Genomic DNA, 26,617 nt, shown 5'->3' with positions numbered 1-26,617 from the left:
GGTCAATGAAACAAATCATTTTTTTTAACTAAATGAAACGTTTATGCGGTTTGGCAACAATATCTTGACGCTTTGATTAAATATTAAGCTGTCATCTTGCAATCCGTGTCCTGACCAGAAATCTTGTAATTATGATTTTGTTGTACCTTAATCTGTGGGCCTAATCTTCCTCTTTTTTCACAGACTGACATGAACATGACATCTGGAGGAGTGGAAAGATGGTTTTAAGATTTATGTAAGTCGGTTTAGAGCCAGCACTGACTGATGCACTTGAGATGGGGAGGAGTTAGGGAGGGTGTGCGCTGGTGCCTGCATGGGCGCACAGTTACCCCTAAATCCAGGGCCAAATCCAACAGGACGTCCCCTCTCTGACGTGCAGCGGGGGTGCAGCATGAGCAGGGGGTCTTACAGCAGGCACTACTTTAAAAGCCCTCTCTGAAGATGCTCCATATCCACTGAGCAAGGCGGTCTTACTGGTGCGTAAATCCCGTGCGCAAGTTTTCCAAAAGCCCTCGGCGCTGATTTGAAATTTCCAACTTTGCCAAACACAACAACGGCGATTAACTCGAATAGAAAACTGGACTGTGTCTAATTTTGACCATCTTTTTTTTTTGGACTTCACCGACAAATGTGGCTTCTTGGATCAACATCCCAAGTGATGATGATGGATGAGCGCCTGTCTCCGTCCGCACGCTCGGTCCAGAGCCCGGGGGACAACCCGTCCACCATTCACAGCATAGAGGCGATACTGGGATTCAAAGAGGACACCATCTTCCACAAATCAGCCTCCTTCAGTATGACAGAAAAGGTCCTGGTCAAAGATGCTGAGCGGAATGTAATTGTGACCCCCATGAAGAAAAGTCATTCCTCAGAAAGTTTTGACAGTAAGTCGGCCAGTTTTCACCAAATCCCAGTCTCAAATCAGCCGTTTTAAGACAAACATATACTTACATCCAGCCATGTAGAGTTAAGTCTTTATGTTTCTTAAGTGTTTAGGTAAGCTCTTACCCCTTTCTCAAGGAAATCATACAGTATTTTTATTATTTTTTTCGTTAATTAGGCCGAGGTGTACTTTTTTTGCTGCCGCGCAAAGTCTCTTAACTTTCAGCAGATTGTACAGACTGTAGCCTAAAACTCCGCAAAAAAATCAATAATAAATAAAAAATAACACATTAACAAGCCACATTACTTAGAACCGTCACAATTCGACTGTAGTAAGCATATTTCAACTTGGCCAAAACTCATTTCTCTTCCACACACTGTGCCTCCTCCGCAGGTGTGTGTTGCGCCAGCAGCGCCGCTGAAGCGTCGGTGTGCCCGGACTCACCGGACAGAGACGGCAAACTCTCCGACGATGAAAACCCCAAGAAGAAGCACCGCCGGAACAGAACCACATTCACCACCTTCCAGCTTCACGAACTGGAGAGAGCCTTCGAAAAGTCGCATTACCCGGACGTGTACAGCAGGGAGGAGCTGGCGCTGAAGGTCAACCTGCCGGAGGTCCGAGTGCAGGTGAGTCCGCAGAGACATGACCGCTTCCATCGCCTGTTTTCCCCCATTCTGCACGTGTATGTTCGGCCCAAAGGCCTGCAGGCATTCATGACTGCTGTGATTATTATAATTTTGTGACATTATGCATTATTTCCTCACATAAACACTAAAAACATCTGTAATATTTGTATTGAAACAGAATGAAAGCCAAAAAAGCTTTCCAAAACGACACCCTTATAGGTCTGCATTGAAATTTAGATTACATCAAATAAGGAAATAAAATCGAAATTTATTTCATTTCCTTATATTGTTTGTGGGGGCATTTCATTTTCTCCATTACAGCCTGTTATTCACAGATACGAACTTCTGTCTACAGTTAAGTTTTCTATATCAGTGATGGAAAGTTTTATGTTTGCTGCTGGAGAACAAAAAGCTACTTTATTTATCTGAATTTTAAAGAGAGGCATATTTATTTACAAAAAGTTTTAAGTTGATTCAGGAAAGTATCACTCATTTAACATGGCGAGAAACTGAATTTTAAACTTTATTATAGCAACGCAATTTCATGTAAAGTGCTTCATTTAATAGCTGAATTCATATCTATCACACTCTCATCCTCCACATTTCTAAATATTTAAATACTTTCACACATTATATTACATATATTAAAGACTACTTTTTTAAAATGTTTTCAGCTGTAAAAGTCTTTTTCTCTCTCCTCCTGTCTATGATCTGCTGACTGGTGGTGAGCTCCTGTTGCCTTTGCAGGGATGAATAAAGTTCTACTTGAACTGAAGTTGAACTGAAAATAAAAATCCTCCTCTTTCTTTCTTTCCAGGTGTGGTTCCAAAACCGCCGGGCCAAGTGGCGTCGGCAGGAGAAGCTGGAGGTGAGTTCCATCAAGCTCCAGGACACCTCCTCCTCCTCCTTGCTCTCCTTCAGCCGCTCTCCCACCAGCTCCCTGGGCTCCAGTCTGCAGCTGGACCCCTGGCTCTCCACCCCGATCACCACCTCCACCTCCCTGCAGTCCCTCCCGGGCTTCATCACATGCTCGCAGGGCCTCCCGGGCACTTACACCCCTTCTCCTCCCCCTTCCATGCCCTCTTCCTTGCCGGCCTCCTTCCTCAACTCCCCGGCCCTGGGACACGGCCCTCACCTGCCCCACATGGGCTCTATGTGCCCCCCGCCCCCGGTGTACCAGTGCTCAACTGATCCAAGGAACTCCAGTATTGCCTCACTGAGGATGAAGGCCAAGGAACATATTCAGTCCATTGGGAAGACGTGGTGATGCTGAGTGGAGGTTTAAGATGGACACGAGACCTCAGAACACATCGAACTGCATCTTTTTAAAACCGGACCTCATCCTCGCGCTGAAGGGATTTTTATTTTGCTTTGGCTTTGAAGAGTGAATCTACAGTCCTGGATCAGAGACATCCTCGTCATTTGTAAGGGTAACACTTTAAGCAGTATGTAAAAATTCAATAAATGGTCGAGTGAGGATGTAAGCAGATATAAGTGTTTATTAATGCATTTACCAATAACTGGCTGCTCCTGTGGCCGCCTGTAAGTGGAGGCTGAGGTATAAACATAACGACAACATCACAAAGAAAGACTAATATAGAAATATGTTGTCAAAGGAGAAGTTGTTGACAAATACTTTACATTAATAAACACAAATGTCCTTCCAGCTAATTTCTTATGGCCATTTCTTAATGTTTGTATGCTGCTTAGAAAAGCCAAACGAGGGGACGTAAAGATCTGAAAATCGGTGACACTAACTGTGAAACTCCTGTAAAATATGAAACTAATGAACACTGATGACCTGATGGTTTTCTTCTCCTTCATCTTCTCTGCCAGCTGTGTTTACTGTGAAGCGTTTTCATTCATTCAGCCCACCTTTATCCAGTGTTATGTTGCCACTATGACAGAGCCCATGAGCATCCATCACTATTTATTCTACTTTTGTAAACTCCTTGTTTTGATTCATGCATTCATCCCCATGCTGGTATTTGGTCTTCAAATGAAAGATTCAACGAATGTGATTATTTTCTGTATACAATAAACTTTGTATGTAAAATCCATAAACACAATAGTGGCTGATCATGTTTTCTGTGACGGAAAAAGCAAATATATAGGAGAAAAGCATCTACGTGACCTGTTGATCTGTCAATACCACATTTATGTAAAAAAAAAAAAAAAAAAAACATTTAAAGCGTCATTAATCATGCTGCAGAGTGGAGGTGGATGAAGGCTCAGCCACACTGAGACATATATTGAACACAGCACCCCCTAGTGGTGGATTCCACGAACATCATTTTGGAGGAAAAAAAAAAAACAAAAACATTTTTAAACCAGTAAAACTTAATTTTAACACCAAATGCAAAACTAGTGATGACGGGAATTTTTTGAGAATTATTCTGGTGTTAAATAGTGACGTGAATTTGCAAATGCAGTCTAAAATGCTGTCCCTTATGGGATCAAATAGGGCCACACTTTACAATGAAAAAGCAACTTTGGACAAAAATTATTTGATCTCTTTACGGTATCAAGTTTGTTCCCATCTGAATCACTCCATTTAAAGATGCATTCATAGGAACAGAGATTGTTTTTAAGAGGAGTTTAAACTCCTGAGCTTCCTCCCTGTTTTACAGAATGAGTTTGTCAACCCTCTTATTTCCTCCTCATTAGCTCCTGTAAACTTTATCCCATTCGCTCCTGGGATTAGACTCATAATGACGGGGTGAAATTGGCTTGTACCTCCATTGTTCCCCAATCATCCGTAACAAATGAGGGAAGAGGACAAAAGAGAAAACTTTCCCTTGGCTTTAAAGGAAAAACATGTGTGTCACCAAACTGTTTCAATTAGCATTTCTTATTGTCTGCAACCCATGAGGGCTAATAACAGCCCCCATCATCATCTGTCCTACGCTGCCCTGAATAGACACTGTGGTGTGTTTGTGTTTATTTGTTCTGATGCGAAAAAGCAGCATCAAAACTCACTGAACTGAACATAAACTGCTTTTGGTGATCTGCTGTCATCAGTAATTATGATCATCTCAAGTCTTAATGCTTCACCTAACAGGTAAGTTACTCCAAATGTAACAGAGCCTACAGATGCTCTCAAAGTGGATGTTGTGCGCCACCTGATGGCACAAACTGGTTCCTGTGCGCGTGGGGCGAACTTTGAGCGTTGCAGTACCTGTTTTCAAAGAAAAACAGGAGCGTATGATAAAAGTAATATAAGGCCACTTGCGGCGTGTAAAGCACGATGAGACATCCACAATGCAGTTATCACAACGTTAAATTTATTCAGCATTCTCAGCTTATAACCATGTCATGTCAGCCTGCAATGGAGCTGCAGCACGAGATGCAAATCAGAAATTAGTGACAAAATCTGTTGGGCTTCCAGCGTGTTCTGACAGCAGACGAAATTAAACAGTGTGGTTGTGTGATTACAGGGCACGTTTAGAAGTTAATGACACAGACTTCGTCTTGCATTCAGGTGGAGTCACTGTCTTGCAGTTTCAAAGCCAGAAGAAGCAGGTCTGACATCTATAATGCAGTGATTAAATGGAGAAACACATGTAACCATAACATCTTATTTCCAAAAATGTTCAAAACTGATAAGATAAAGAAGAAGGTGCAAACTGACCTCTCTGAGGTATTTGTCTCTGTCCTCTTCCCTCCAGCCGCTGCGCAGGCCGAGCAGGCTGTCTGCAGTTTGTGGCGTCTTCTGTTTTTGGTTCTTTCGCTGCATCAGAGCTTCCATCAGACTCTCGTACTGGTGCAGCTCCGTGGCTCCAGCTGTTTCTGAGGGTGTGAGGTAGTCACTGCTCATCCCCTGCAGCTCAGGCAGGTTCTCGATGCTCTTCTTCCCCATCAAATGACCTGTGAAGTTGGATATAACGGGATGCATGAACTGTTCCTAAATAAATCTGTAAATCTGAGGTTTAAACAGCGCTGTGACAGGCAATATCATGTTTATTAACCTGTAAATAAAATCCATATTTTCACTACAATGCAAGCCTGGATGGTTTGAAAATGCCTAATGTAATTTATTCAGTATATATATCTCCCATGAAACTTTCTCATCTAAAAGAGGTGTTTGATTAATTTATCTTAATTCAATTTACTAGAATCTAATTATTATTTTTCTTTCATGAGCCTCTCCAACTGAAGATGAGAAAAATATCAACCTATTCCAGGTAAAATGAGAGTTAGGGCTGACAGACAGATAAGACAGGTCACTGCATTACTGTGATTATTAGAAATATTTCTATTTATTTATCATAAATGTCATTGCTTTTAGCAGTCAGCAAATATATGTTGACATAGCAAAATAAAGCTTTACATTACGCAGAATATGCTTCATATATTTCTGTATTTTTACATATAATATCCTACAATATGATTGGCTTTAAATGCTCGAGCCAATCATGGTGCATATTTACCAAATGGATAAAGCAAAAACAATATTAAACTAGAAAAATGAAATTAAAATTAAATGGAAAATGTAAAGTTTCTCTTACCTACAGCCCAGTGGTTGCCGCGTGGATACATTTTGCCAGCAGCTGCTGCAGGACTCTCTGAGCAGTGCAACATGCAGGGGATTGAAGCCAGAATGAGAAAAAGTGGCCACACTGGTCTGCAGGTCCCTGAGCAGCACGCGCACTCTCCGCCCATGTTATCAGGGGACACTGGCAGCTCTGAACAGCGGTGGGTTAATCCTTAGATGCAGTTAATCAGCCTGATCTAACTTCAGAAAATCTCCACCATAGTCGGGTGTTTTATTTTTATTTTTTTTTTTTTTATTTACTGCCGTGAAGTGATATCGCGGAGGGGGGGAGAAGGCGCTCCAGTTGCAGACTTGTTGAAGTTTCTCTGCCGGTGTCTTGGACAGAAGCGCTAATGATGGAAGTTAAACGCTCCTCCTGATGCAGCTGTGCGTCAGCGGCTGTTTTTCAAAGTACCGCGGAGCCAGCGTCGGGATGAGAGCGCGGCGATGACAAATGATCATCTATAGCATGTAATTATTAGCCTATTGCCGGCTATTATTTGTCCAGAGATTGCAGGGTGATTGCAGGAGGTGTCAGCGTCATTTCACGATGATGGACGCGACTTCTGACTAATTGCTTCCGTCTCACCAAACGTGGTGGAAAGCTTGAAGTATTCAGATCCTTCACTGAAGGAAAAAAGTAGTTGTCTGAAAGAGAAAAAACCTTGAATTGTTAAGTATCATCAGAAAAATATACTTAAAGTAGGCGATGAGAGTAAAAGTACTGGTGCAGAATTTGCCCTTTCAGAGTCTTTAGGGTCCTGTAATTCGATTATTTTTACTGTAAGTCAGGAGCATTTTAATGTTGAAGCTGGTTGAGCTAATTTTTATTACTACTCTACTACTTATAGACAGTTTAATCAACAGGAATATACCATACTTCATAAAGTCCTCAGTGTTAATTCTAAAAAGGTAGAAACTACTGCTGTCAGGTAGTCTTGTGGAGTAAAAGGTTAAATCTTTATTCTGAAATGCAGTGGAAGAAAGAAAAAAGTACTCAAAGTACCAAAAAACTGGACAGTTTAAAGAAAAAACTCAAAATGGATGCAGCAGTCAGAGATTTCTCTTTGGCTTGTCTGGTCTTGTCAAAACCTTTTGCCTACATTACCCACAATGCAACTGCAGTTCAGTCAGAGATTCAGGTGGGTTATGCTAGTAGCGGCAAATGTACCCTGCAGTTGCTCGCCTCAGGCAGAGCTGAGGAGCGCCTCCTGGCCCGACTGACGCTGCCTCAAGTGACATCACTCGAGGCAGCTGATCTCCATCTGGAGAAACAAAAAGACTTTAAACAACTTTTGTCAAGTGTGATGATGATCTGTTCACCAGCCATGGTTAAGAACCACCCAGCCTGTGAAAACAGCTGTCTGATGTGTTCCAGTCTTGGAAAACAACCCTGATGATGTCATCAAGGTCAACATGTTTAACAGGAAGTCTGTTACAAATTGGCATTTACCAGGCAGTGAAGGTCTAACCAAAAGAGAGATGAGAGGTGTATACACCATCAAGACGAGCTCGGCCCTTTCTGGGTGAAAACACTGTAAAACTCACTGAAAAAACTAGCGGCACCATGTCTTTTAGCTGCTGTGTCACATCTTGCATGTCAAACATGTGTCCGCCTGTGCCTTCCCAAACCTTTACAATATCACTGTTGGAAAACAGATCATTTTAAGATAACCTGTACCTCTGCAGATTTTGTCGTTCTGTAACGACGTCACCTGACTTCCTCCTTTCCTTCGTTGAATACGGCTGCTAGAGGGCTTCATCACCTGAACGTGAACAGTCGTTTTGGGGACACGCGCTGAATCAACTGATGCTGTCATTCATCTTCAGACGACCGTCTCTTGATTCGTGACCATTCCCTTCTGAGTTCCTCAACTTTACTGATCTGCAATACTAAACCACTGAAATATCCCTTTCAGTACAGTACTTAAGGTGAATTTGCTGTTACTTTCCACTTCTGGTAATACCACAGTGTATAAATACTCTATTAACAGGCACAATGAAAATTTTACATGAGTAAAACTGCAGAAGTATTATCAGCAAATAAGAAAACAGTTCATTAAATGAATGAATCAGAAACAGAACAGAAAATAGAACACAGATCATTCTGAGACACCTAAAACAAATTCTTTTATCATGACTTTGTCGTGACGTCTGTTGTGCCGCCACAAATAAGATGTCCTCGCTCACTCGATCCCATTCGGTTTTCTACACATCACCCTGTTGTCAGAGGAAATGACGCTGAACTTGACTGCGAAACAAGATGTCATGATAGACGATGATGAATGTTTTTGCAGCAGGCGGCAGCTGTCGTGTGCTCATTTACAAGAATTTGACAATGCAGCATACGTATCGTGTCTCTGTACAGTTTGTTACAGCGTGTTTGTCCCTCTGGAAAGGTCAACAGTGTGAATTAAGCAGTCCTGTGTGAAATTCTCATACCTGACTGATCCCTTTCATGGCACTATTGACAGACATATTGCAGGGGGGAGAGAAGAGATGAGGACAGATAAGGAGTCCACGCAGGTAAGTAACATTTTGTGTTGAAAAGGTTGAAGGTTTCCTCTGGGTACCGCCACATCACAACCCAACAAACACATCCCAGCAGGATGTTAGAGAGCATCTCCGGCTCGTAACGAATCGCATCCTCGTCCAGGGTTGACCTTAACGAAACAGGATGAGTCACCTGTGGTCAAAGGGCAGCACCAGGTAGGACAGAGAGCAGTGCCATCTGAAATATTTGTTGGTTTACTTTTATGCGAGATAACAAGATCCTGCGTGCACCAAGTCTTGAGAAATCACGAAATTCCAGGACTATTAAACGCACCACTGAAACAAAAGTTTGAAACAAACATACTGACTTTAAACTTTAAAACTCTGAAGCGACGATGCTGCTGAAGGTTACACAGGTGAATTTCCACCTTTCTTGCACCGTGAACAAAAAGAAATGAATAACACTTGTCCAACACTGTACAACAAAGGCGTGAGCTTGAGGCGACTGCATACCGAGAGGCCGAGGAGTTCTTAATCGTTCACCCACTCATTCACCCGTTCACTTGCAGCCTCTCATGTCTGATTGCCAGCCCTTGATCACATGCACCAGAGACCGCTGAAGTCATTTCAGGCCACATAATTAAACCTAGGATGGCTAGAAAGCTTGAATAAGCTTGATTGGCTGCGTCATTCTGCAGTTTGCACGTCTACGCTGGTAATTATATTCTTTTGACTGAAGACAGTGAGCTGGGAAAGTTTCATTATGAAAAACTATTGTTCTCCATTCATTGGCATCCACTGCTTGTGCATTACTTCCACTGAAAGTGTCACTAAAAGGAAAAAGCTGGTTTACTCTGAACTTCATTTGTTGGGAGGAGAGACAGCAGATGGCACTGTGGGGTGAATTTAAGGAGCACTCAGACAATGTTTTTCAATTATGAGTCATGTGTTGTGATGGAAGCTGCATGAGTAACTTTAATTTTATATTATATACACATACATATATGTATGTGTATTATTATGTGTTGTTAAATGTCAAAAAGCATGAAACTATTAATTATACTGACTGACCTCTATAACTATCTTTATTATCTAGTTATGCTGTTATCATCTTTGTAAAATAAGAATAACATATAATACAATTATTGTAAAATGACATGCTTCATTGGGCTAATTTGCTATATATTTCATGTACAACATAGTGAACGATAAGTGATCTCATGCTGAAAATCTCTGTTTTTGAGCTTTGAAAATAACGCCCTCCCTATTTTCTATTCAGACTATTCATTCTTTTCAAATGTCATACTCATGATACGTTAAGTGTTCTGATGGCTGATGTCATGACTGTAATAATACCGGTTTTATGAAAAGCAAAAGCCATTTTCAGGAGGGCCTTTCAGCCAGAAAATGTCAATTTAACAGGACACTTTGCCATTATGAGGTCTGTGCCGTTCGTCACAGTTTTGACTAAATCACCTGGCAGCTGTCCAATCGCAGACCTCAAAGGTAGCGCTGGGATTTAAAGAAACATGTTGTTTACTTGTATATTGTGACACAAGAGGCAGAGAGGGAGAGAGCATATGAATGGCTGTTTCTGGTGTTTGAAAATTGGTTGTTTTGATATAGAATATGCAGCTATTCAAGAAACCTTGTTGTATCCATTGAACCCCAAAGCCTATTTGCTTACAGCGCAGGTTTAACTCCTTAAAATCCAGCTTTCCTCTCATATGGTCCCTAAGGTTGGAAAAAGCATCTTATTCCACACTGTTGACTGTATCATAAGAAGCAGCTCATTCCAGCTCTTCATTAAAGCCATACGAGTGAAATATTCAACACTCCATGTCCTTCCCCCCAAAATTCAACCTGACATCTTGGTATCTGTGGAAACTTTGGGATCTCCACTAGAATCTGAAATAAAGTTTTGTGGGTTTGAACAATGGTTGGCTGCAAAGCAGGAGTCTGTAATGACGAACCCACTTGTGAGGCGGTGGGGTTAAAATGTCTTAAATGAGTGGTTTTAAACTCTGAGGGTCTGGAACCCAAAGGAAGCAAAGTTATGCTGAATTTGCTGATTTTCGTCAAATGTTTTGCTGTTTTCTTGTAAAATACTGGATATGATTACTTCTTGCCTCTACAAATCATCCAAATGCAAAACATCCCTACAAATGCCTTATCTTGTATGCAAAAAGGTTGGGAGACACTGGTTTAAATGGAGCCAAAGACAATCAGGAAAACGCCCAGTACGTCTGCCCTTTGCAGCCTTTCATTGAACATGATCTGAGGAAGTTAATATTGGGATCAAGCCCTTTCTATGTAGCTAAAAAATACTAAACATGGTTAATCTGAGCAATAATACTACTGCTACTAATCTGCATCCACAATCATATTGCGATCTCAACGACACATTTCTGCTTCCATTAAAACTTAATCTTTCAAACATGCATATCTCACGCAGGAAATTCCGGAAATCGAACGCGACGGTAAGCTGGCAGCAGCTCCTCTTTGCTGCCTGGAGCCGACATGAATGGAGACAACGTGACGTCATGTGACCGTGCCTCTGCTCGGGGTGGGGAGCACAGCAACCTCAGCCTCCTCTCCTGCACTGAATCTGTCACACTGTCGAGAGGCAGGAGGCACCATGAGGGCCTTTTATGATATTTCTGCACAAATCCAACTGCTTTGCAGCGTATGTAATGCATTTGTGTTGTCTGTTGAATAAATCTGGCATGGTCCATCATAATGAGGGCTAATTAGTTTATGCTGCAGCATTCATGGCTGCCTTTGAGAGGTCTGCCAGATGTATCAAGGACTGGTAGCAGGCCAAAGAGAGACAGCCTTATTCAGCTGAAAGCCTCTCTCTGCACTCTCCCAGGTAGGTTATGAAATACTTGATTTGATTGTGTTTTGTTTATCTAACACACCTTCTGTAATGTGATGTCATCTTTTTACTGTTTGATTGCCTTGTTAGTGATGTGTTAGTTCTGCACGTGGCTAAATGAATCAGGATAATCACGTCTGCATTTGTGACACAGCAGAGGAATGAGTTACAATTCTTCATGGGTCAGTCACAATGGTGCTCTTAGTGTCTCTGTTGTGTCATTTGCTTTTAGAAAGTATGAATTTGTGCATGTTTTTATCTTGTGGACTTAATAAAAAGCTGTACTGCCATCAGAGTCTGCGACACCTCCATCTTAGACAAAAAAAAGCAGACACAGGACTTGTTGACCTTGGCATACATAGCATGCAAATGGACACTTGGGCCTAAACAGAGGCGTCGGCTATTTATAGATCATGTTATTAATGAATAATGTTATTGATCCCTGAAGGAGAATGTGCAGGATCGAGCCCTGCTCGTCAGGACAATCTTATGCACTTCGATCATATATGGCTATGGCACAGGCCTAAAATATGAACATGGTGTGCATATTTAAGCCCTTATTACACTCCTCTCCTGCTCATTTCCTTTTCTTCCTCTCCATCTCCCCCACCTCCCTCTGTCTCCATCTCCCTCTCTCTCTCTTCTGTCTCTGCACCAGCTGCTGCTGCTGCTTTGGAGCCAGAATGAAGAGTCCCCTCACCCCCCTGCACAGACAGAGACAAAAGGCCTGATTCGCCTGCTGAACACTGCCCCCTTTCTCCATCCGTCCCCTCATGCACGGCCGTAGCGGTGGTGGTGGAGGTGGTGGCGGGGGCTTCAGGAGAAAACGAGGCCTGGACTGGGACTAAGATCTAGGACTGACACAGTGAAGGAGAGTGGGGAGAAGGGGGAGGGGAGGAGGAGCAGGAGGATGGGGGCTGCAATGGTTGGGGCTGAGTAAAGGCAGGTGCTGAGGCCTCTACAGGAAGACTTTTTTCCTGATTATCTCTCAGAGTGGAAAAAAAATCTGCCAAGGGTATGCCACATTTACCTCTATATATGCATGAACGTGCATGTCTATGTTTATGTGTGTCTCTGAGGCGGCATATGTGGGCAGGGGTGGCATCTGTGTGATGGAAATCTGGGAAGGGAGGTGCATGAGTGGCCTGTGTTTGCCCATGGCAGAGTGTCTGTGTTGGGCATTTTACATTCCTTGTCTTTGTATCACAGTGCTGGCTGTAATGGCTGCTGGGGGCGACATGAAAGTTTGTAGTTGTCAGAGAGGCTGCCAGTGTGTCTGGAGGTGAAAGCACTGTGGGATCTGGTTGAGAGACAGGCCAAGGTACCGGATTAAGCTTCTATACTGCCATCATGTTTGCCTAAATTTGCTCTCTCTTTTCAATGCAGTTGCTTTCAACCTTAGCTCACGTTTTTGTTTACATTGCATGATTTTTAGTATTTTCTTTTTTTCTGTCAAGGTAACTTTGCTCATCCAAATGCCATCATTTAGTACACTGCTGTTTTTATTTTTGTGGCCTAATTCTATGGCAGTGCAATCGACCAGAGCAGTGTATCTCCTCTTTGCCACCTGCCTATAAAATGTGTGGTCCTGTTTCACTAAATCCATGTGACAACACACCTAGTTTGGTGGGAAATGTTGCAGTGTTTGCTGCGAGGTGGGCTCGCTGCTTCTGCCTGTCTGTTTCTGAGGCCGTAATGCAGCACAGGGCTTTATGTTGGCTGACCGGAACCAGCTGAAACCGGTTTGAGGCAGATGGAGGGCTGACAGGAACAATACCGTCTCTGTGCTCCACTGAGGGATAGAGATAGCTCAGACTACTCCATGGCAGCCCTTCACAGCTCAGCCACAGGCTACCATGGCACAGACCCGGCTGCTGCTGTCGCTGCTGCTGTTGCTGCTGCTGTTGCTGCTGCTGCTGGCTGGATGTCGGTGTGCTATGCAGTGCGGCTCATAGCGAGAAGGGGGCAGGGAGATTTGGGAAGGGACGAGGGCAGGGGGACGTGGCTGGCTGGGAGTCTATGAATCTGCAGCCCAGAGCAGCCCTGCCTCACACACACACTCACACACACACACACACACACACACCGTCACACACACACACACACACACACACACACACTGGAGCATGATCTGTGTCTGTTTGTATGTCTGTGAGCTGCTAGTGGTGCAGAGAATGACTAAGGAGGATCCTTACCAGGACCACCACCACTCACCAGATCCCTGGATGTAACCTGACCCTGTATTCTGGGCCTTTGCCTGGTTGGGAAGAAACAGCATTTTTTTTTTTTCTTTTTTTTTCAGACAGGGTGGGGTGGATGGCTTTTTGTGGGTTAGTAGTGTTGTGGCTGTGTTTGTTGCAGGATGGAAGGAAGGAAGGAAAGAAGGTTTGGCTAGTGGCTGGAGAGGGACGGAGGCAAGAGGGTGAGGAGTGGCTGATTCACTTGCATGTTTCCACCATTGTTATATTTTACATGCACTTTGCTGAGATTGTAGCAGCCTTTTCACTGTGTGTGTGTGTGGATTCCAGGTGGTAATCATGCATGTGTATTAAACTGCTGTTGCTGCGAGGGGTTCTGTGTTGTGTATTTTTCATATGTGTCTGGATTTAACCTTCATTTATTCTCTACGTCAGGCTGCTCTGCCTGTCATGGCTGTGACTAGCTGTTCTTTCCACCAGGCCTGTCTCTCTCTCTGCTGCAGCTTCACACAGCTCAGCAGCCATTTTTCCCCCCTCACTGCATTTCTCTGCTGCCCTCTCCCTACATACCATTTCTCCCTCTCTCTGTCATTGTGTTTACCTCATTCTTGAAACCATCCCGTCATCTGGATTGAATTCAGAATTGTTGCTTTATGAAACCAAATATGAGGCTACATGATATGGGTCTGTGTGTGTGTGTGTGTGTTTGTGTGCAGATGTGTTTGCCATGCATTTGGATCAAAGAGCAGTACTGGTTTAACTGCACGTACTGTACAAGCAGAGCAGCTCCATGGCTGTGCCTTTTGTCCCCAACACCCATAACACATCCAGACACAGTGCAGCTCAGTCCCATCATGTTCTATTTGCTCACATTAAAAAATAAAGACTGGTTTGTAACCCACTGAAATCAAACTTCTTCTGATGCCTGATAATAGTGCATAAGACATTGTGCTTACAGAATTAACTAACAAAGACATGTTCTATTAACATTGGCTGTTGTTGATAAATAAACACATGCTCGCTTAAAGGAGTGGCTATTTTTAGATCTTTCCTCCTGTCATCATATTCACATACTTCATATTTCATTCAGCCAAATCTTTATTACGTACATCTTTTATTCACACCAGAACCAGCTGACTGATCTGAGTGTCAGTCCACTGATAGGTACACTCGTCTTCTCTATTGTACTAATTATTTTGACCAGATCCATCAGTCTCCTGATCATATACATCAGAAAATATGTACTCAAAAACTCTGAAAAAATGGATTTGATCAGCACACTGGTATACTGTTGCCTCTCTCCCTTTTGAATTTGTGTAATTACAGCAATTCTGAACAGGCAATGAGGGAAGAAGAAAATGTTCCTGAATACCCACATTTAATGTCATCAAAATGTCAAATCTACCTCCTGTGAGGACCAGGATGTGGTTCCCTGCTGTTTCTTTCTGAAACAGTTGAAGTTGCCCAGTGTAAGGACAAACGAGGCATAAATAGGATAATTGTACATATACGTGCATGTTGTTTGTCAGTTAGGCTTGTGTAGACTGATTTGAAGACATGGGAGAGCACAAAAAGCTCAGTCTGAATGATGCTTCCATGCATAGACTTAAATCCACCAGAAATCATGCTGTAATTCCCAAAATATATGGACAGTTTAGAAATAATGAATTCTGTGCCTTTTTCCCAAATAAAATAAATCTATAATTATAAAAATGTTAAGTAAGTTGCTCTGTCATTGTCTTCTGTTTTAAAGAGGTTTTCTGGTATTGTTGAAAGAGAAATAACACATTAAATACACAATGTGATACAGTAACATACTAGTAACAGCTAGAACTTTCTCCACCAATAATGAACAAGAGACCACTTTCATGAACTCATGTAATGCCACCGTCTGGAATACAACACCCATTTGATTTTTTACTTCTGTCCACATTTTTCAAATATAAAATAAATGCACTTCGACAGAAAAATACTGGAATTTGCATCCACCCCAATGTCACACTCAAACCTGATCACTACTCAAAAGCCAAAACACTCATGAACACAATCATATTACTTAGTTTTAATTAGTCTTTCTGGTGTAGCTCTCTTCCAACTTTGGGGAGAATTACATGGAATTTCCCTGAAAAATGTAATGAATTTATTCCTTTTAAAGCTAAAGTCTGAGACTACTGATGGATTTAGGATGATGTTAGTATAGCCATCCATCACACATTTGCTTTTACAACAAGTACAAGCAATATCATTTATTGAGAAAATTCATGCCTCCAAGAAAATAAACCAATCCATTATGGAGATGATTATTGATGGACATTATTAGGTTTCATCAGTCCCCCAAAGTACCAGCTTCACACACACACACACACACACACACACACACACACAAGACATCTTATCATCTAATTAGCAATAAAAATGACTGGATCATTCAACACCAGATCACAAGGAATCAACTGTATTAATAAACTGAGTCAATCTTTGATCTGCTACAGTGAAACACATGAAACTATGTTTTCATTGCTAAATTACATTGTTACTTCAATAATCAGATACAAACACAGCTAATCTAGAGACCACATGAAGAGCTTCATCACAAAATGTGTTATCTTATAGCATGTTGAAGAATTCATCATATCATTAATTAGCGTATTGTTAAAAGATCTCTAGTGAACACAGTTCACATTACTCATTATCCTTCCATTTCATTTGTGTTCCCCAGGTGATCTCCTCATCAGTACAGGAGAAGGACCATGGGAGATATGAAGACGCCAGACTTCGATGACCTGCTGGCAGCCTTCGACATCCCGGACATGGTGGATCCTAAAGCTGCTATTGAATCTGGCCACCACGATGACCAGGACGGACAGCTCAAGCAATCCAGTGGTGCAGTTGAGGCCCACAATGCCTCAACAGGACATGATGTTGGCGTGAGTGTCATTGTCAAGAACATTCGAAACACAGACAAAAGTGAACATGGTGGAACCATATCAGAGAAGGACGGGCATGGGCATTTTCACTGCCACTCCCAACCCCAATCCGTTGCCATTGGCAATGGACTTCATAATGGTCTTGTGCCCGCAATACTTCCAGGTACTCATTACACCAAGAATGGATGGAAGGCTTCCAGGGAGGAAGGACAGCCAGTTAACAACCAATCATCTACCTTCAATCAGTTCAGCCCCATCTCCAGTGCTGAAGAGTTTGATGACGATGACAAAATTGAGGTAGATGACCCAATGGACAAGCAAGGAGGTCAGTCATTCTTTAGATCCACTACTCCGAGAGAGGATCATAATCCCAAACCTCCTGTTTCAGTGGATAATGTTTCTAAACCCAGAGCAAACAAAGACCAAAAACCTGATCACAATAAGAACAAGAGTGGTACTTCGGTAGGTTCCAAGTCTAACAACCCCACTACCTTACCTGAGGAGGAAGCAAAGGAAACTGTCATCAAGTCTGAAAGTCAAAAGTGCAAGGAAGCTGGAGAATCATCAGGGCTTATTAATGCGTCCAGTGTGTCTCAAGTCAAAGCCAAGTCCTCTGCAAAACTTTCATCTTGTATAGCAGCGATAGCAGCCCTCAGTGCCAAAAAGGCTAGTACTACGGACTTGGGTGCTCCAGATTTCCCTGCAACTCAGAAAGAATCCATCCAGGCCAATGAAAATGCCAGAGCTCCAGAGAAGCCACATGAGCAGGAGTCAGCCCTTGAGTTTGCAAAAAGGCTGCTAACAAGACAACCAGACAGCCCCTCTAGTGTCACCAGTGAAGGGAGCAGCAAAGGTTCCCCTTCCTCAAGCACAGACACCACCCCAGTCATCCCAAAAGTCAGGATCAAAACAATCAAGACCTCATCTGGCCAGATCAAGCGTACTGTCACCCGCGTTCTACCAGAGTTTGATCCTGAGGGTCAGAGAAAAGGAGAGAATAGCCCATCTATCATAGCAACCACCAGTGCAATTTTCTCATCTCCCACAAGGCACTCTCTGCCAACCACAGTAGTAGCCACAACTGGAGGCCCTTCAATTGAAATAACCAAGCAAATGACAATTAAACCTGTGGCAACAGCTTTCCTTCCTGTCTCAGCAGTCAAGACAGCTGGTTCCCAAGTCATTAACCTGAAGCTAGCTAACAACACCACAGTCAAAGCAACAGTCATCCCTGCTGCATCAGTGCAAAGTGCCAGCAGTGCCATCTTGAAAGCTGCCAATGCCATCCAGCAACAGACTGTCATGGTACCTGCCTCCAGTCTGGCTAATGCCAAACTTGTGCCAAAGACAGTACATCTTAGTAACCTCAATCTTCTGCCTCAGACTCTATCCTCAAGTGTCTGTGATCTTAAACAGGCACTGTCCTCCCCCAAACAACCACAGCATCAACAATCACAAGTCAAACAGAAAACAATTCTCGCTGGCCGGGCTTCAAAGAAAGTTTCTAGGGTTCAGGTGTTCACTAGCTCTCAAAGCTCTGTAGTGGATGCCTTCAATAAAGTCCTGAGTAGCATAAATCCTGTCCCTGTGTATGTCCCAAATCTCTCTCCACCAACTTCAGCTTGTATCTCTCTACCCTCACGTGGCTACAAGTGCCTGGAGTGTGGAGATTCATTTGCCCTTGAGAAGAGCCTGACACAGCACTACGAACGTCGCAGCGTGCGGATCGAGGTCACCTGCAACCATTGTACCAAAAGTCTAGTGTTCTACAACAAATGCAGCCTCTTGTCTCATGCCAGAGGCCACAAGGACAAAGGGGTCGTCATGCAGTGCTCACATCTAATCCTAAAACCCATCCCTGCAGATCAGATGATAACCACATCACCCTCATCAGGTCCACCCAACATCACTGGCACCACTTCCACCTCCCAAGCACCAGCATCCACTAGTCAAATCCCTGGAAGAGTTGTTGGTGCTGGGTCACAAACTGCAGTGATTGCAGCCCCATGCAGCGCTCCTCTTGTGGCTGCCATGCCTTTGGAGGATGATGCATCGAAGCTCTGCAGGCACAGCCTAAAGTGCTTGGAGTGTAACGAAATGTTTCAGGACGACAGCTCGCTAGCTATGCACTATCAGCAAGCATCAGAGTCCAGTGAGCAGGTGTGTGTATGCAAAAGAGTTCTGACTTATGCTAAGTTTATTGGTTAACATAGCATAGTGTGCTATTGAGTTGCACCGTGTGGATGAGCTATTCTAGGGACTTCTGGTTCCAGAAGTCCATCTGACAATGTTACTCGACTCACAGTCGGGGCACTTCTACAGCTTGGTACAAGTACAATAGTGCCCCAAGTTGTTAAAACTTTAACAGCTGCAGAAACAATAATGACACTGATATTGTTTTTTTTGTTTTTTTTTTCTGTATTTAAGAATTGCCTAGTGGCCAGTAGTCCATCTAAATTTACCCAAAATTATCTGAATGAGCAGACAGCACTAGATGTGAGAAATTTTTTTAACTTTATTTTTTTAATTTGGCTGACCTGAATTAACTGTATATTAGAGCGTATGAACAGCAACCTTTTTGTAAAGATAACCTATAATGTCAATACAGCGCTGTGATAAAATGCAATTAATGATTTTCTTTATCTCCTGTTTCCTGTGCCTATAGAAAACATGCACCATCTGCCAAATGCTTCTCCCGAATCAGTGCAGTTTTCTGTCGCACCAGAGAATCCACCAGCACAAGTCTCCTTACATCTGCCCCGAGTGTGGAGCCAGCTGCCGTTCTGTCCACTTCCAGTCACATGTCACCAAGAACTGCCTGCACTACACCCGCAGAGTTGGCTACCGGTCAGTCTACTTTAACTGCAATCATAACATTTATTTATAATATAGTCGAATTGAATAGAAAACAAATTCATGGTATTTACCACTGAGCAGGGTTCTTCCCTTTTAAGCGGCTTTACTCAGATGTAAGTGCCTCTTGTTCGAGCTTTTCTTTCATGGTGCCACTATCATTTCTAATTACAGTTATTATTAGACTGTGTGGAACTCAGATTGACAATTCTATATCACTGAAAGCGATACCATGAAACATATGGGGAAAAACTTGGATAGTCCCAATTTTTATGTGGAGTCATCGAAGATACAAGCCATCAAAACTGAAAACTCATTCTCTGACCAATTATTGTTCAGTTATGAGTCTGGTCTATCAAAATGTTATGAAAATAAAAATCTTAAGTCAAAAGTAAAGTCTGCACTGTTGTAATATTATTACATTGTTGTCTGTTGCATTTTCACTGCAGATCAATATGTAACAACTTCACAAATGTGACACATCATTTTGTATGTTTTAGCTAATTTGAGCTTCAGGAACATGACTGATTTTAACTTCAACATTCAAACCAGAGTGCACAAAGACCGCCTGAAATGAGAGATTAAGCATGCCAAATCTTCTTAAAGGAATAGTTCAATGGTTTGGGAAATTATGTTCAGTTGCTTGCAGATGACAAGACTGGAACTACTCTCGGCAAGCACTGGTTTAGCTTAGCATACCAGCTTGTCTGAGTCTATTCAAAAGTAAAAAAAAAATGCCCACTTATACACAGCATGTTAATTAATAAGCTCTAAAGGTGTTACTAAGCAGATTTGTTTACCACTGGACAGAGCCAGAATAGCTGTTTCCCTGTTGCCAGTGTTTATGCTAGATCTCCATCTCCAGGCTGTAGTTTGATACTCAACAGACTCTAAACAAGACAGTGACTGCGCACCTAGAGTCACCAATCAAGTAAATTGTAAAAGACAAACTTAGTGCTTCTGTCAGGTTAAATTGACCGTCGCTCAGATAAAATCTTAATTAAATCTGACTTTTGTGAACTCTTGTTCCTTCTCCCTCCAGCTGTGTCCACTGCAGTGTGATCTTCGCTGATGCTGCAACTGTAAAGTCCCACATCCAGAGCACTCACTGTGAGGTCTTCTATAAATGTCCCCTCTGCCCCATGGCCTTCAAGTCTGCACCTGGAACACACTCTCATGCACACACACAGCATCCAGGAATGAAGGCAGGAGAGCCCAAGTAGGTCTTCAAATGCTGTATCTACTCTTTTAAACATATTTTTATCATCTATATAAAATGCTAATCTAAACTATTTATGTTGTATTTTCTGCATGAAGACAGAATTCAGCAGCATATACTGTAGTTGTTTTTGCAAGTGTACAAGTCCAATATAGTAATACTTAAAAGAAAACAGTATCCAATTCACACGTAATGCACAGGTTTTCCTCAAATAATTGTCAGCCTCTCATGTATAGTGCACATCTACACACTCTTCCTTTCACACAGGCACACGCCAATATAACTTAATACCCATGGCCAATTCATTTTTCTAAGGAAAATCATCCTCGCTGCTTCATCAGTAGCAGGATTTGTGGGCTTTAGACATGGTGGCTTATCTTGGGTTTGTTTTTTCCACATGCCAACCTTTCACTGACTTGCATACTGTCCATCATCAGCACTCCTGAGGATACAGGAGCTCAGGAGCAGGTGTTCTTGGGCAGTACCACTGGGTGGGTTTAGCCCTGGTTGTGTCTTGAGCTTAAAATTAAGTAACAGTATTCAATGTGCTGATCCAACATAACCAGGATTCTTTAAACACTTCAGTTTTCACATTTCTTTTCTCTGTAGATAAACTGAGTCTCACACATTTTCCAGTAAACTCCCAGTGCTTACTTAAGGAGGTTTTCCTTTGTCTTTCAGGGTGATCTATAAGTGTTCCATGTGTGATACGGTGTTCACTTTGCAGTCCCTGCTCTACACGCACTTCGATCAGCACATCATCAATCATAAAGTTTCAGTGTTCAAATGCCCCGACTGCTCCACGCACTACGCACAGAAACAGCTCATGTTGGATCACATCAAGGTGGGCATACGAAGGCGTTATTTTAGGCATGCTTGACAATAATAACCACTTTTTTTTGTAAACCTGGTCGTGTCGAACTTCTAATTAACTCTGAAATCAAACCTCATGCTGTGACTTAATGAATAGGTATATGTGTCACGGTATTGCATTTTTCAAGGCAATCATATAAGTAAAAGTATAGTCTAGAAATGTTTCAAATACAAGTACTTTAAAACTTCTTAGGCATAATTCACTCTGCATGTGTGGATTCTTTGCAGGCCATCCATGGAACCCTGAGGACCATCGAGGGTCCACCAAATTTAGGCATCAACCTCCCTCTCAGCACCAAGCCCACTAACTCTAACAGTAGCAACAGTCCCAGTAATAATAATAACAAAGATGTAAATGGTCAAGACAAGGGAGAAAAGAAGTCTTCACCTTCACCGCTAAAGAAAACAAACACTAACTGCTCAGCAGACCTCAAGAACCCTCCCAGCTCAGGATACACATGTGGGGAATGCAATAACCTCTTCAGTTCCAGGGAGGCCTTTGTGGCTCACATGAGGCGCGAACATGGCAAGGTGAATGTCTGAAATCATTCTTCATTCATTCTGATTGATCATTCTGCGTAGGGACCAAAATTTGGAGAGGTGATGCTCCTATAGTTGTGGAAGAAGTATTCAGAATTTTTGACTATATTAGCTACAGCTGTCAAATAATAGTAGTTTAAGGTATGATGCATTCTTGCTTATATTGCAGATACTGAAGAAACACCCCTGTCGACAGTGCGACAAGTCCTTCAGCTCCTCCCACAGTCTTTGCCGACACAACCGTCTCAAACACAAGGGACTGCGGAAGGTCTACACCTGTCCGTAAGTACACACACCTACTGTGTTTCCTCCACATTTACAGACAAGGTACATTGTTGCTCCATGCCCTCAGAACAACACACATATATGTCTTCAACAACAACACAACACAGTGATCAGAACATGTGCTCTCCGTTCTGACACGACTAGTGGCAGGACAACATCACATTATCAGAGATAAAACTGTTTTCTGACCTACACCAGTATGATTAAGGTTTGGTTGGGTTTAGGCCCAAAAAGACTTGGTTATGATTAGCAAACCTTTGTCATCATGGTAACAATAATAACCACTTTGTTACAGCTAGCAAACAATCATTGCATTATACCAAGAAATCAACAATGATCATTAGGAGGAAACATGAAAAGACAGCAGTTTTTTTTTTTTGGTGGACAGTCTCTCCTTTGAAGATGGCGGAGGAGAAAGTGATTGGCTCCAGAATATTAGATACTAATGAGCCATTTATCGATAAGGAGTCATAGACAGGTGCCATGGCTACAGACTGTGATGTGACAAATTTCAGGAGGCGTACATTGGGTCCTTGCAGCAGCCCCAATGCAGTGTAATGCAAGTTAAACTCTTAAATACTGCTTAATAATTAAAACATCAGAAAATTGTATGTTATTTCTCTGTTCTTTGAAAGGCACTGCCCAGCTCTCAGTCAGCCGTTCACTAAAAGAGTGCTGCTGGATCAGCACATTCAGCTGATGCATGGAGCCAAAGACCAAGAGGGGAAGACAACCAACCCTGATAATATGGAGGCTTCACCTGACAAGAAAGCGGTACTGTGACACACGTTTATCAGCAGGAAGTGCTCCTTGTGAAGTGACTTTCATGGTTCTCCTGCCATTCTTAACTCATCATTTTATTCTTCTCTACAGACCCTCAGCCCCAAAAGGAAACCAGAAGAGGATGAGGGGCCTCCATGCTTGAACTCCAGGGGCTCCGACTCACAGCCACTGAAGAGGCTCAAGGTGAACATCCTTAAAGTTCACAAGTGTGCCGTCTGCAGCTTCACCAGTGAGGACATCACGGCTTTCCACGAGCACATTCCCCAGCACAAGTCTGATGGCTCATCCTACCAGTGTCAGGAGTGCGGCTTCTGCTACACCTCCCACCGCTCGCTGGCCCGACACCTCTTCATCGTCCATCGGCTGAAGGAGCCGCAGGGTCTCGCCCGTTACAACGGACGGGGCAAGGACGACGACGAGAGTCAGAGAGAGAACCAGCTGGACGTTACAGACGAGAACAACGACGGGACACCGAGCACCAAATGCAAAGTGTGTGGGAAGATGTTTGAAACGGAGGGAAACCTGAATACTCACATGAGGACACATGGGATGGCGTTCATAAAGTCAAAGAGACTGAGTGTGGCTGAGAAGTGATAGGGACACATTTTTAAACCATTCCACCTAAAGCAAACACTCATGTTTTAAACTTTTGTCAAACTGTTGCAGACAACCTACAGTATCTCAACTCGCTGCGATTATGCTGCATATACAACCCCGATTCCAAAACATCTGGGACTGTCCAAAAAGTAAACTTGCAAAGGAACTGTCTTTACCAACAATGGATTGACGAAGTGTTCCTGAGCCCATGTGGTAATATCCTTTAACCAATCATGTGTTCACAAAGTGGTGAACCTCGCTCCATCCTTGCTGCCTATCCTATCCTTGTTACCAGTGAACCTGTTTACCTGTGGAATGGTAAAAACAGGTGTTTTTAGAGGAAAAACATTTAATATACTGTCTTTGTGCTCTTTTCAGTTGAGCATATGTCAAAAGGGATTAGGAAATTGTCACATTCTCTTTATGTTTTACACAGTGTCCCAACGTTTTGGGAATTGGGGTTGTACATAATGTACATGTAGGGTACTACAAAATGTATACAGTATACACACAAAAATATGTAATATATGTCAAAGTCACTTTATGTGTCTTTAATTAAATGGAACAAGGTAGTTTTTTGTACACACATAGATGTTTCTATAGGCCTTGAATAGATCTTTTTTATAGAAGAGCTTTTTTTATTTTAAACAGTTTCCATTGTCGTCTTCTCGGTAGGACTAGATAATGTATGAATATATTGTTGCAATGGGATTAATCCTCATACAGTCAGCAGTGTCCTGATTTTTCAATGCTGCTAATGTCCAACGAATGTCTGAAAGACAAAATATATAAAACTTGGGGAGTTTTAGGTTTCTCCCGGTACAGTAGAGGTTACCCCTACCTGAGGTCTTCAAATTCAACTAAAAAGCTGAGTAGAAGATTGGTATCAAACACTCTCTGTGTTTTAAGTTAATTTAATTTCATGGATAACTAATATTTCTCTCTGAGCCAATAAACCTAATACATCCTGAAGCTACTGATCTTAAATCTAAATCTTTGCATTAATTTTGAGCTGAAATCACATTACATATCAGAAGATTTCAGACAATCAGACAAAGATAAAAACCCATTTTTAGTACATTTAAAGCTCCCAGTTTTTTGGATGATTATATTAAACATTTAATATCAGAGACATTCAGATCAGAGAATAACAGATTTCAAAATATATGGGCCAAATTTGAATTTGTTTTTATAAATGTTTGTCAAACTTTTTTATGTTTTAATCCTGTCTTAACACTACATGGCAGCTCTTTGTGATTATAAATCACTTAAAAAATAGTTTATTTACCTGAATATTTAAAATATATGATACAACGCACTTAACTTTTATTATTATCATCATCTGTTGTTACAGCACCATAAAAATAAAGCTGGAATGACCCTGTTTTTCAGAACTAACATCAACATTATCATTTTCCGTCTTGTTTCTTCTGTTTGTGGTTCTTTGGTTTAATGTGAAACGATAACGAATGATTATTGACAGGAATAACACTGGGAAAAACTGAAGAAAACCTTCTACGAATGTACACTTGGCTGCAAACGGAATTATTCATACAAGACGACTAGTTCAATTATATGAACAGTAACTGACAGTTGTGAGATTGTTTTCCATTGCTTTCTTTGGTCCAAGCATTTCCAAAAAAAAAAAAAAAAGATATTATCATTCAGTTTTGGACAGTAGTTTTTCTACTCTGATAATAAGACTTTAACTGTCTCGCACTGTAAAACTGCATGTGAGAAGCAGTCTGTGAATTGTTCGTTGATTAGAATGTGTCTTGCTGCTGCTGCTGCTGCTGCTGCTGTTTTTAGAAATTTCCAACGCTTGTGTACAAAGCTGTTCTTTATGTCAATAAATGATGAAACCTGCCAGGGGCAAGATCTGATGTCAACTGCACATGAGACATCAGCTCTCCTCTGTGGAAATATATCACAAATCCTCTCGTGATCATTCATGTTTATATGGACCTGTTTGTATTATGGAGGAAGTGGGAAAAATTGCCCTGCAGAGCTGGAAAGGCCCCATAGTTCTCAACGTAGCAGTTACAGACCCACAGTTTTAGATGTATGCATGTGGGAGGGTTTGTGTTAACGCTTTGTCTTGGCTACCTGCCCAGCACCAAACAGCAGACAGGTCTGAACACACAGATATGATACACATCATTCACTACGACTTTCCAAGGATATCATTATCTGTCCATCACAAATAAATCTGATCTATAAATCTGCTTGGATATCATTGAAAAATTGATGCTCCTTATGACTCCAGAACTTGCCGAAGATCAGAAGGTAGCTGCATCTTACTGAATGTGTAAACATTGTGTCCCTCACTGTTGCTTGCTGAAGTCATGGCACTTTATGTAGGTTTTTGGGACAAGCTCACCCTCTAGTGGCCATTGCTGATTTATCTTCATCACTGGACTGTCTGTGGCGTTAACCTCTCTCATATCTTAGCTTGAGATAAATGGCTCCTGTAATTCAGTGGAGAGATCTAATGTAATAGTTGTAAATGTGTAGCTGTGGTTTTCCATTCATGCTTATCCAGAATAAATTACCAGCAATCCCCTATCTGATCACACCAGACAAGGACAGAACAGCCTCCATGGCCATTCATGGCTAAACATACACAATCAGACTGACACCACTGTAAAGCATCTGCTGTAACGACGCGGCAACAACCATGACACTGACTTGTATCCGTCATTATTAGACTTGCACTCTGATTAGCAGAGACGTAATCACAGCCTGGATTTTTCTTGTTAGCCTCTCATCCTCATGTAACCAAATCTGGTTCAAAACCAGGTGTGAAAACCAGGTAGGGACAACCTGCAGTTGCCAAAGCACTTTTTCAATCCATCCCATGCAGAATGAATTTCATGCTACCTTCTTGATAGTGACGTGCCCCATCCTATGTTATTTAAACACCAT

At 42.2% G+C, this 26,617-nt stretch overlaps 3 protein-coding genes across 4 annotated transcripts; 2 read left to right on the top strand and 1 right to left on the bottom strand.

Moving 5' to 3' along the window:
• Window positions 1–450: 450 nt before the first annotated feature.
• Window positions 451–3,573, top strand: rx3 (retinal homeobox gene 3). The gene is made up of 3 exons (XM_076758772.1): window positions 451–884; window positions 1,277–1,512; window positions 2,330–3,573. The coding sequence occupies exons 1-3, from the start codon at window positions 629–631 to the stop codon at window positions 2,777–2,779; spliced, it is 942 nt and encodes a 313-aa protein (XP_076614887.1). The 5' UTR covers window positions 451–628; the 3' UTR covers window positions 2,780–3,573.
• Window positions 3,574–4,837: 1,264 nt separating this feature from the next.
• grp (gastrin-releasing peptide) lies at window positions 4,838–6,174 on the bottom strand. Its single transcript, XM_076757283.1, has 3 exons — window positions 6,021–6,174; window positions 5,144–5,379; window positions 4,838–5,043 (listed from the first exon to the last, which is right to left on the bottom strand). Exons 1-3 carry the CDS (start codon window positions 6,172–6,174, stop codon window positions 4,990–4,992), a joined length of 444 nt encoding a protein of 147 aa, XP_076613398.1. The 3' UTR covers window positions 4,838–4,989.
• Window positions 6,175–11,140: 4,966 nt separating this feature from the next.
• On the top strand, window positions 11,141–25,617 carry znf532 (zinc finger protein 532). 2 transcript variants are annotated; one of them, XM_076758611.1, is made up of 10 exons: window positions 11,141–11,411; window positions 12,076–12,432; window positions 16,335–18,702; window positions 19,208–19,389; window positions 20,438–20,614; window positions 21,296–21,458; window positions 21,716–22,018; window positions 22,197–22,309; window positions 22,948–23,086; window positions 23,186–25,617. In XM_076758611.1, the coding sequence occupies exons 3-10, from the start codon at window positions 16,366–16,368 to the stop codon at window positions 23,687–23,689; spliced, it is 3,918 nt and encodes a 1,305-aa protein (XP_076614726.1). In that variant the 5' UTR covers window positions 11,141–11,411; window positions 12,076–12,432; window positions 16,335–16,365; the 3' UTR covers window positions 23,690–25,617. The 2 variants fall into 2 exon arrangements, with proteins under 2 accessions (XP_076614726.1, XP_076614727.1); XM_076758612.1 differs by lacking the exons at window positions 11,141–11,411; window positions 12,076–12,432 and adding an exon at window positions 13,725–13,839.
• The last annotated feature ends 1,000 nt before the right edge of the window (window positions 25,618–26,617 follow it).

This window comes from Chaetodon auriga, chromosome 19 (assembly GCF_051107435.1).
Source record: "Chaetodon auriga isolate fChaAug3 chromosome 19, fChaAug3.hap1, whole genome shotgun sequence".
Classification (NCBI taxonomy): Eukaryota; Metazoa; Chordata; class Actinopteri; order Chaetodontiformes; family Chaetodontidae; genus Chaetodon; species Chaetodon auriga.
Note: the sequence above shows the minus strand (reverse complement) of the source record. Positions and strands in the feature narration are given on the sequence as shown.

Coding starts and splice junctions, on each gene's coding strand:
- rx3 (XM_076758772.1), top strand. CDS start 629: ATGTGGCTTCTTGGATCAACATCCCAAGTGATGATGATGGATGAGCGC. Junction 885..1,276: donor TTCCTCAGAAAGTTTTGACA/GTAAGTCGGCCA, acceptor CCTCCTCCGCAG/GTGTGTGTTGCGCCAGCAGC. Junction 1,513..2,329: donor TGCCGGAGGTCCGAGTGCAG/GTGAGTCCGCAG, acceptor CTTTCTTTCCAG/GTGTGGTTCCAAAACCGCCG.
- grp (XM_076757283.1), bottom strand. CDS start 6,174: ATGGGCGGAGAGTGCGCGTGCTGCTCAGGGACCTGCAGACCAGTGTGG. Junction 5,380..6,020: donor CGGCAACCACTGGGCTGTAG/GTAAGAGAAACT, acceptor CCAACTTCACAG/GTCATTTGATGGGGAAGAAG. Junction 5,044..5,143: donor GAGACAAATACCTCAGAGAG/GTCAGTTTGCAC, acceptor ACTGCATTATAG/ATGTCAGACCTGCTTCTTCT.
- znf532 (XM_076758611.1), top strand. CDS start 16,366: ATGGGAGATATGAAGACGCCAGACTTCGATGACCTGCTGGCAGCCTTC. Junction 22,019..22,196: donor TGAGGCGCGAACATGGCAAG/GTGAATGTCTGA, acceptor CTTATATTGCAG/ATACTGAAGAAACACCCCTG. Junction 23,087..23,185: donor CTTCACCTGACAAGAAAGCG/GTACTGTGACAC, acceptor TCTTCTCTACAG/ACCCTCAGCCCCAAAAGGAA.